This window comes from Sitophilus oryzae, unplaced genomic scaffold (genome assembly GCF_002938485.1).
Source record: "Sitophilus oryzae breed Bouriz unplaced genomic scaffold, Soryzae_2.0 scaffold_1007_pilon_pilon, whole genome shotgun sequence".
Taxonomy (NCBI): Eukaryota; Metazoa; Arthropoda; class Insecta; order Coleoptera; family Curculionidae; genus Sitophilus; species Sitophilus oryzae.
The window spans coordinates 563,545-574,720 of NW_022145624.1; the positions used below are offsets into that span (position 1 = coordinate 563,545).

The 11,176-nt window shown below is 34.1% G+C and overlaps 2 protein-coding genes across 2 annotated transcripts; both read left to right on the plus strand.

The window, feature by feature from the left end:
* The first annotated feature begins 82 nt into the window (after positions 1-82).
* LOC115891473 (vang-like protein 2) lies at positions 83-4,280 on the plus strand. The gene is made up of 2 exons (XM_030911929.1): positions 83-508; positions 568-4,280. Exons 1-2 carry the CDS (start codon positions 381-383, stop codon positions 2,108-2,110), a joined length of 1,671 nt encoding a protein of 556 aa, XP_030767789.1. The 5' UTR covers positions 83-380; the 3' UTR covers positions 2,111-4,280.
* Positions 4,281-5,945: 1,665 nt separating this feature from the next.
* LOC115891482 (carboxypeptidase N subunit 2-like) lies at positions 5,946-7,740 on the plus strand. The gene is made up of 2 exons (XM_030911939.1): positions 5,946-7,159; positions 7,225-7,740. The coding sequence occupies exons 1-2, from the start codon at positions 6,024-6,026 to the stop codon at positions 7,478-7,480; spliced, it is 1,392 nt and encodes a 463-aa protein (XP_030767799.1). The 5' UTR covers positions 5,946-6,023; the 3' UTR covers positions 7,481-7,740.
* The last annotated feature ends 3,436 nt before the right edge of the window (positions 7,741-11,176 follow it).

The window sequence follows — 11,176 nt, forward strand, 5'->3', positions numbered from 1 at the left end:
AACTTTCTCCTGTAAAATCATATTTTTTTTTTGTGAAATTATATATGATTCAAAAATTCGCTGCTAACTTCATTGACGGCAATGCCATTGAAACGGTAGCCATATTTTTTTACTCTAAATAATTATTTTAAAAATGTACAATTTATTGTTTTGTATTAAACTAGTTGATAAAAATGAATGAAGTGCTAGTGCTTCACATACCTCAGGACTCGATATAACTAGAATAAGGCAATTTAGGTAAATTACTTAATAGGAAAATCGTTATTGTTTACATAATGTCACCACAATCAGAAGCGAGTCAATGAACTTTAAAAATTTAGACAATTTTTTGAATAAACTCGACTATACAAACCTATGAGGACTGTAGAGATTGTATTTTTATGGGTAATGAGACTGTTACCATCATGGAGACCGAATCTGTAAAGTCGGAAAACAGTTCAAGATCTAGACGGTCTCGCAGTCACAGGGACAGGAATAACTTCAGGCAACATTCTCACAGAAGTACCAGGTAAATTACTCGCTTTATTCTCAATATTTTATATTATTTTACCGTTTTATTTTGTTTAGGAGCAGTAAAAGTCGAAAAAACGACGACATGGCACCATTCCAGACCGCTGTAACCTTAACTCCGGACAACAGAGATGGACAGGAAGTCATCGAAGTCCAGATCCTACCTCAAGACGACAACTGGGGTGAAAACACTACTGCCATCACAGGAAACACCTCAGAACAGTCCCAGTCAACAGAAGACGTGAGTAACTGGCCTGGTGAGCCTGACACAGGCATAGGTTTCATGTGCCAGCGCTATGTAGGCGCTGTCATAACCTACGTCCTCTCAACCGTAGCTTTCCTTAGCCCCCTTGCCATGGTAGTTTTTCCAAAACTAGGCTTCTTTCCAGCACTGTCAAACAGACTAGGACTAGCCGATGGAGACAGACTCTTAGCTTGCGGAGCTGAATGTAAAGGCCAGCTCGTTTCTTTAGCGTTTAAAATGACCATTTTAGCCATAGGAGCGTGGGCGGTGTTTTTAAGGAAGCCCCACGCCACTTTACCCAGGTTTTTCCTGTTTAGAGCTGGAGTTTTAGTGTTTGTTTTGGTCTGTACTTTCTCATATTGGTTGTTTTATATTGTTCAAGTGACTGAGACAGCTAGAGCTGCCACAACACCCGAAGAAACGGTTGATTATAAGGCTCTAGTTGCTTATGCTTTGAGTTTGACCGATACCTTACTGTTTATACACTATCTAGCAGTAGTTTTGGTTGAAATAAGGCACTTACAGCCATTGTATTATATTAAAATAGTCCGGAGCCCTGATGGGGCTAGTAAAGCCTACGGTATCGGTCAGTTAAGTATCCAAAGAGCAGCTGTATGGGTCCTGGAAAAATACTACACAGAATTTCCGATATATAACCCATATTTAGAACGAATTCCTGTATCAAAATCACGCAAAACTTCAACTAGTTTCAAGTTTTATGAGGTAGATGGTGTCAATAACACTCCAATGCAACAATCTCAATCTAGGGCTATGCTAGCTGCTCATGCTAGAAGACGGGATTCTAGCCACAATGAGCGTTTCTATGAGGAGCATGAGTATGAAAGAAGAGTTAGAAAAAGGAGGGCTAGATTAGTTACAGCAGCCGAAGAAGCCTTTACACACATCAGAAGGCTTCATCACGATCAAATCTCAGCTATACCGATGGATCCTCACGAAGCAGCTCAGGCAATATTCCCTTCTATGGCCCGCTCTTTACAAAAATACCTCAGAATCACTCGCCAACAACCTCGCCATACTGTCGACTCGATTTTAGGTCATTTAGCCCACTGTCTTAGTCACGATCTCACTCCCAGGGCTTTTTTGGAACCATTCCTCGTCACTGAACCCGTTCTGCAGAACGATAAAGAACAGAAAGGGGTTCAGACGTGGGCTCTGATTTGCGAAGAGCTTCTCACAAGGCCTATAGTGGACGGGGTGTCGTTTCAGTTGAGGCAAAACGACGTTTCGTTGTTGTGCGTCATAAAAAAATTGCCCCACTTCAACGTGACCGAGGAGGTGGTGGATCCGAAAAGTAACAAGTTTGTTTTGAGACTGAACTCCGAGACGTCGGTATGACCTTTGTACACATCCCTCGATCGACTGATTTAGTTTGTTTAAGTTATATCGGTTTAGTTTAATTTTTTTAATAGGCAGAATTCGTATTTAAAAAGAATTAGTAATTTTATAGATTTATTTTTAGAAATTTTCGTACGATCGAAAAAAAAACCTGTCGTAGTAGCCATTGAAGTAATATTCGATGATAGTTTTTGTCATATATATTTAAAAAGAAATCTTAATTTCATAGGTTCATTTTTAAAAATTTCCGTATGATCGAAAAAAATGACGTCATAGTAGCCTATGAAATAATATTGGGTGATGATTTTTCGTCGTGCCGATTGCTGTTATTTTTTAAAAATTGACCTTAGAAATTCGTATTTAAAATTAAGTAAATAAAAAGAAATGTTAATTTTATAGGTTTATTTTTCGAAATTTACGTATGATGAAAAAAAAAGATGTCGTAATAGCCTTTGATATTCGGTGATAATTTTTGTGGGACCGATTGCTGTAGTAGCCTTTGAAGTAAACAAAATTTTCACTGAATAGATAATTTTTGTCATTTATAAAGAAATCTTAATTTTATAGGTTGATTTTTAAAAATTTCCGTATGATCAAAAAAAAATTATGTCACAGTAGCCTACGAAATAATATTGGGTGATCATTTTTTGTCGTGCCGATTGCTGTTATTTTCTAAAAATCGACATAAGTAATTCATATTTAAAAAGAAATGTTAATTTTATAGATTTATTAAAAAAAAAGATGTCATGGTAGCCTTCGAATAATAATAATTCGGCTCGTAATTCTCTGTTATTTATTAAAAATTGACATAAAAAATACATATTTAAAAAGAAATGTTAATTTGATCGGTTTATTTTTTAAAATTACGTTACTGTTCATCTTCATTGTCATTTAAGGGGTTGTTACGACGGCTTTTTTTTCAATTATATTTCATACGATCAAATAAAACGACAACCCAGTTAACGTTGAAATGAAGATCCCTGCCATTTTATATTCAAAAATTTTATTCTGCATGTTAACGATCCTCATTTCCAAGCCCACTTGACGCCTTTTTTTCGATCATGCAGGTCTTGACGTATTACTGGTGGTATACTTAAAGGGGCTAAAATATTTGTACTCTGGTAAGCACATAGATCAATAATTTTTTGTTCCTAAGAATTCTGCCTTTTTATGACATAACTATTTTTATTTAACACAAAAAATATATACAAGGTGTTCAGTTAACTAAACATAGTATTATTATTTAACTCGAAAATAGAGCCATTTCTCTAAAACAAGGACTTATTTTTTTATATTTTATACACGTAAGTACTTTTTTTCACTGTTCTACTTAAGTTCTTTACATTCCTTATTTTTATCTAGTTAATATTCTAGTTAGACTACTCGAATCTAGTGTTTAAGTGTCAAAAATTATTGACATATCAATTTTGTATCCAAGAAAATGTTTAGAACGAAGTAAGATATCTTTGAAGAGATCTTTTTAGATAGGTAGTAGGACGAAATTTTTTGAAATCTATTTTAAGAATAACAATTTTTTTATTGTTGTTTGACCAAAGATACTCGGTAGATAGGTTAAAAATAAAATGGCAATAGGAATATATTTTTTCGGCCATTTCTGGCATCATTTTTATAAAGGATGCCTTAACATATTGTGCCTCAACTTAGATGTAAACTTGAACAAGAACAAAAAAATAACAAAATATCAACCCAAAAGCACAAGTTGTTATTTTTCTACAATGCACAAGAAACTAAACAATAAATAAAATATTCATATTTCTTTTTTTAAGTAATATTCATATCAATAAATATGTAATTTATTGTAATTGTATCTTTATATTTCTTAAAATAATAAAACAATTCATGTAGGGTGTTTTCTACGTAAGGTAAATTATTTAGAATTTTAGAATCAGAGTTAAAAAATGTTGCGCCTTACTTAGATTACACCCTGTATATACACAAATATTTTAAGCTGAAGTCATGTTGTGATATTACGTTTTCTGTGACGCTCAATTTTTTTCACTACTTATATACTACTGTACTTAATTTATTTTCTCAAGTAACTCATAAGAATCTTGCACAATTACTTTTAAGGAATATCTGCTAAAGCCACGTCTACACGTTACGTTTTACTTGTCAGGAAAGACGGATTAAAGAGATTAAGGAGTGTAAATAATAATTTTTAAATATCTGTAAACAATTTTGTAGAATTACTTTATTTTGTGCAACACAACATATTAGATTTTTAACTCGCTCGATACGTTTTGATTGAACAGGTAAAACGATACGTGTAGGAGGGGCTTTATAAGGAATATCTGTAAAATATAAGGTTGTAATCTTTAATACTCATGCGCTATGTACAATTTTGATGACCTTGAAGTGATTTTATAAAATTTTCGAGTGTTTTATCTTATCAATTGGGTTACTAATATTTGCGAAAAATACCTAATGATTTAAGTATGTACTTTTTTATATTTTTGTAAATAAATATATAATATCACTTAGGAATCCTTACAACGATTGAAAGACAGCTAAAATTTACTCTAAATATTCAATAAAAACAAAAAAGTATTTAAAACAGAGCCGTACTAAGATGTCTTTTGTTCGTTGTATTATTTTTTAGTAAATTTAAAAAAATAAAGGTTGTAATATGTAACTTGCGTGCAATTTGTATTGCTCTAGGTTTGTAAAAAGAGTGAATTATACAAAATATTAATAAGCATTTTTGTAACTTTTTATGAAAAAGTTTTATGGAAAAATGTGACAAATGTGTACACTGTATGATATTTGTATGGATTTTTTTAAAATAAAAAATGTATATCGTATTATTTTTGTTTCAATATTTTCTTCCTGCAACAGTATGTTTTTTATTTTTTTTTTGATTTTTAATTTATGAAAAAGATAAAATGTAAAGAAATACCAAGCCTGGCTTTTTTCACTACTTATATACTAGGTACTGTACTTAATTTATTTTCTCAAAACTTTTCTCTACTAAAACACAGACTAAAATTTTATTTTTTACACAAAACATGTAAAGCTTTGCATTAGATTTGTTAATATCATGCAAAAAATAATTTTTAAAACGGTAAAAAATTTCAAAGTTAAAAAAAACCGTTAAACCTTACCGTTTTTGAGATATTTTCAATTTTGTGAAATTGCAGTAAACATTTTAAGGCTTCATTTCTCCGAGGGTATCAAAGTTTTTAATACTAAATATTTACTGAAGTTTATTTATTGATCAGTTATTGTGTTGCAATAATAAAAATAATACTACCTCATACAGACTGTCTAAAAATTTATTTTAAATAATTTCTAACTTTAAACGGCAGTAACTTGTTTAATTTAAATGAAACATCCTGTATATTTTAGGAGAATCAGATGCAAAATTTAATTGTCTATCAAATTGTATTGTACCATTATTTACCTATCCCTTCAAGTTTTCGTAGAAAGTACATTTTCTTATAATTTAGACCTCATTTATCAATATACCCATGGAATATTGACATTTTAGATTGTTTGAATGATATGGATGAAATCATGGAGATCTTAATAGTCAAGCAATGGAAGACTCCATTCGTAACCTGGAATGGGAATACTAAAACGGCCTAAGACACTCGAATAAATTACTCAGAACTTTAGTTAGGGGTTGAATGGGCTAAGTTCGTCTCTGAATCAAAATTTTGCAATATTAAAAACCCCCTTTCCTGTTACCTATTTACGAAAACTTCTCAAATCCCAAAAGCAAATAGAATAAATCATATTTCCCGTTCCTATCGTTTTGTATCTTACTGATAACACAGAAATAATGAACAAACACACTTGCCAGATATATCTTTATTAAATTATAGCTATTTATTTTATTTACGATAAGTACTTACACCCAAACCACCGCGTCTATGTCCTTAAAGTACGAAAAATGTTTATTCGCTATGGAATTTTAGTTTTTCTTCTGGTTTTCCACCGGTCATCCAGCCTGGAACCGCTGTGCTCAAGTGGAAAATTCAGAGACAAATGTTTGTGCAAGAAAATCATCAATGAAGACACCAAGCTACCCAGTGCAATGGCCGAATGCACAGCTCTATCCCTCAAGATGTTCCCCAGCTCAGAACAGTTCCCCAGCAACCTAACTCTGAGCATCCTGGATCTGAGTTTGAACGAAATAGACACTTTGGATCCTTCAATTGTTGATGCACCGACAACATTAAGACGCCTAGTGTTATCTTACAACAAAATCAACTACATCAACACGAATTTTTTCGTTAAAATGACTGACTTAAGATACCTGGATCTCAGTCATAACAACATAAAATCTCTGGATAATAGCAATGTTTTTTCGTCTAACGCAAACTTGGTGCATCTGGAATTGAGTTTTAATCAGTTAATAGAGCTACCTCAAGGGATTTTTCAATCTCTTCCCTTGAAATACCTGGATATAGGGTACAATAATTTCGGAAACTTTATGACAAATGGTTCAAAGGACATTCTGGATAGTTATTTGGGAGTTAATACATATTTAACGCATTTAAAATTGAATAATCTGTCTTTGAAAGAGCTCCATCCAGATTATTTTACACAATACACTACTTTAACACATCTGGAGATCATGGACAATGGTTTTGAAGTAATTCCTTCGGTACCATACTCAGTAGAATACCTGGATGTATCTGGAAATAATCTAACATATTTATCAGCGCGTCATTTGAACTACCACTCTCTTAAAGTGCTGAGAGCTAGCAGAATGCCAAGCCTCGCATCCATTCATCACTATGCTTTCTACAACTTACAAGCTCTGGAAAAGCTTGTTATAACTGACTGTCCAAATTTAAAGGAGTTTACTGAGTTGGCTTTTGGACTGGCATCAAAAACCAAAGATATTCACCCCAAAAGTTTGATTCTAGCTAGAAATGGACTGACAACTCTCAATTCGACTTACAGGTTTATGTTTCGGCATATGGAACACGTGAATTTGCTGTACAATCCTTGGTACTGTGATTGTGAGATCCTGTGGTTGCAGGAATTTGATAATGAGTTGTTCGACGGTAAACAAATCAGGTAAAATATCAAAATACTTATTTAGCTTTAAAAATACAACTTAAACAACTTAAAATCTCTTTAAGGTGTGCTTCACCGCAAGATTTGAGAAGCAGGAAGATTCTGGAGCTAAAAGACGAAGATTTGGTTCACTGTCATCCAGAAATCTATGGAAAACATTCACATAAAGTCCTGATAGTGGGATTGATGGGCGTGATTATAGTTTTGGCAGCGTTTATACTGTTTCTTATTAGATATCCGGGATGGTTAAACCCCAGAAGAATCGGAGTAGGCCCTGAGTCACCCTACAGTCCCGCTCCCCAGGAAGATAATCATATTTAAAAATTATTTAATTTTTTTGAAAATATAATTTTTTTGTACTCGTGTATATGCCGGATAGCCTAAAAATACAGGGCACAGACTACAGACAATTTAATCTTTACTGTATCGATTATAATTATTATTTTTAATATGCTAAACGCTCTAAAATTTGGTACATCCTGTATAAAATATAGCTCGTAATTTTATTACTTTTATAATACTACATATTTAATTAAGATTAGTTATTAAATAATTTTTATTTATTAAATGTTATGGAATGGCCTAAATTAACTGCATTTTTAATGGGAGTTAATAAAGAAGAATATTATTATTTATTATAGTTAAATTTACTTTTTAAATAAATTCCTTCACCATTTTGTCAAGTAATAATTTTAAATCCCTAAAAATCACACTGTAATGTACGAATATTACACTTTAGTAAAAGAAATATTATGTTTTTATAATCATTTATTATTATTGGTTACTGACTAATGTACAGGGTGGCTCGAATTCGACGCTCATCATTGGGATTTCTGAAACCGTAAGAGATACAGGATCGGTTAAATGGAGGCAAAGTTCCGCAATTTGATGCTCAATTTTTATGCATTTTTGCCGTATTGCATTTTTATTTTTTATTTTTTTTTGCTTAAAATATTCTGGTGATGGAATTTTCTGTACGAAACGTCGGCAAATATCAAAGTGACTATATACCGGGTGTTGCATCGTCGAGCGGGACATAGGAAATCCCATGTAAATTTTAATGGGGTCAATTATATTGGCTTCCCTAATTATTTTAGAGAATAATTCTATTTAGGTTTATTGAAGAGCACTAAAACCTACATTCAAAAGAATAACTTTAGATATTTTTGATTAGCTCGTTTACGAGTTATCGCCGATTTCTTTTTAAATATTTCTCCTTTCTTATGGACCTGTATTTACTTATAAGCACCAGTCAAGGTAAAAGATAACTGTCAAATGAAGTTGTCATTTAATAGTACCTAAATTAATAAGTTATTGAATATTGTAATAATACTATAATTATCCTTGTAATTGATTAATTTATTTTACTTTAATTCATATTAATTTGTATTTATAAATACATCTTTAAGATTTCCGATGTAGGAATGAGTTTTCAATAATAATAAAGCACTAAATAGGTAAATTTCTGAAATGACAACTTCATTTGACAGTTATCTTTGACCTTGACTGGTGCTCATAAGTAAATACAGGGACATAAGAAAGGAGAAATATTTAAAAAGAAATCGGCGATAACTCGTAAACGAGCTAATCAAAAATATTTAAAGTTATTCTTTTGAATGTGGGTTTTAGTGCTCTTCAATAAACCTAAATAGAATTCTTCTCTAAAATAATTAGGGAAGCCAATAATTGACCCCATTAAAATTTACATGGGATTTCCTATGTCCCGTCCGACGATGCAACACCCGGTATAGTGTTTTAAGAGTGATGAAAGGATTTTATTAAATTGAAAAAAAAAAATCAGGTCCGTATTTAAAAAAAAATTAAGTTGATGATTTGGTTTGGTTTGGTTCAATTTTCAAAAAAAAATAGAAAACTGAAAAAAAAAACTTTTAGTAGTAGTCGATTTTTTTGACTCACCCTAATATACATAATATATATCATTATCTACCACATTAAAAAAAATATTAAAAATATAGTAGTTATAATACATATTTACTGTAAATTTTATCACAATAAACTGCATACAACAATTAAAAGAAAAAAAACACCCCTAGCTTGTTCAAAACATAAATAGTAATACAACACTAAAACAACAAGCCTTAAAATTGTTTTAAGCTCTTCCTCACTCTAGGGGAGACCCAAAACTATATCCCCACACCCCTACACATACCGTGTATTACAACTAAATCCCCCTGTATACACAAACCGTCAAAAAATCATCTCCCCATCTCAAATCCGCCCAACAACCAACGCTAAAAGATTACATCGTGTCCCAGGATTAAATCTAATGCTTTTTAAAGAGAAAGCAAACACACATCTCCCCTAATTTCTATTCTGCGCTGCCTCGCAGTTTTAAGTCGCGTCTCAAAATACCAGGGCTTCCCCTAGTTTTTTTTCTTTTTAGTAAGTTTCGTGAGAGGGGATGTGTGTTTGTTATGTTACAATTACTCTATCGACACCTTGTCTAGGGCTGTTGTCAGTCGATATACAGGGGTAGTAGTTTGATTGGGGCTTAAAGTCGCCGTTGTAGGGGATTGGTGACAGCGGTAATAAACCGTGAAATCGGGAAGTCTTGACCGGGACGTGTTAAATGTTGTTGTTACCCGGGGTTACTCTATTAATTAAAATCATATTGGTTGTGGTTGTTTGGAGGTGATAGGCAATGTTTTACTCGATAGAAAATTGTCAACTCCGTGGTTGCCGTCAACTCTGTGGAGTAAATATTCGATGCTCCGCACCATATGATTTACCTGAACAGAAACGTAGACATTAGCAAATTCACAAACCTTATTGCATTTTTAAAAAGAAAATTCCGGATATCAGACAAAGAAATCAAAAGTATTTACAAAACTGGAAATAGAACGCTTTATGAAAGAAGCCAATGACAAAGAATTCCTGTTAGCTAAAGTTGTCTTAATCGTTGGAGGATTTGGAGTATGTAGTAGGAAGAAATCACTTTTTGACCGTAGATGCCATTAAACATTGTCAGTCATTTATTAGTGTGAAAATTTCGAATACAAAAACTCATTTTCCAAGAGTGTTTGCGATTATTAAAGGACCAATAGATGGTATCAATTTCTTACATGTATTTCGTAAGTACGCAAAACTTCGACCACTCAATGTGACACATCAAGGTGCGTATTCATTATCCGAACGAACGAACGAACGAACGAATGAAAGTGCGGTATATTTAGACGGGGACCGAACGCATGCGGCCGTTCGTTCGGTCGTGCGCTCGACCATCCGCTTCGAGTCGGTACATCAAAGGCGTTCGCCTGCGTGCGCTTTCAGATTTAAGGTGCGTATTCATTATCAGAACGATCCGAACGAACGAACGAACGAACGAACGAATGAAAGTGCGGTATATTTAGACGGGGACCGAACGCATGCGGCCGTTCGTTCGGTCGTGCGCTCGACCATCCGCTTCGAGTCGGTACATCAAAGGCGTTCGCCTGCGTGCGCTTTCAGATTTAAGGTGCGCATTCATTATCCGAACGAACGAACGAACGAACGAACGAATGAAAGTGCGGTATATTTAGACGGGGACCGAACGCATGCGGCCGTTCGATCGGTCGTGCGCTCGACCATCCGCTTCGAGTCGGTACATCAAAGGCGTTCGCCTGCGTGCGCTTTCAGATTTAAGGTGCGCATTCATTATCCGAACGAACGAACGAACGAACGAACGAATGAAAGTGCGGTATATTTAGACGGGGACCGAACGCATGCGGCCGTTCGATCGGTCGTGCGCTCGACCATCCGCTTCGAGTCGGTACATCAAAGGCGTTCGCCTGCGTGCGCTTTCAGATTTAAGGTGCGCATTCATTATCCGAACGAACGAACGAACGAACGAACGAATGAAAGTGCGGTATATTTAGACGGGGACCGAACGCATGCGGCCGTTCGATCGGTCGTGCGCTCGACCATCCGCTTCGAGTCGGTACATCAAAGGCGTTCGCCTGCGTGCGCTTTCAGATTTAAGGTGCGCATTCATTACCGAACGAACGAACGAACGAATGA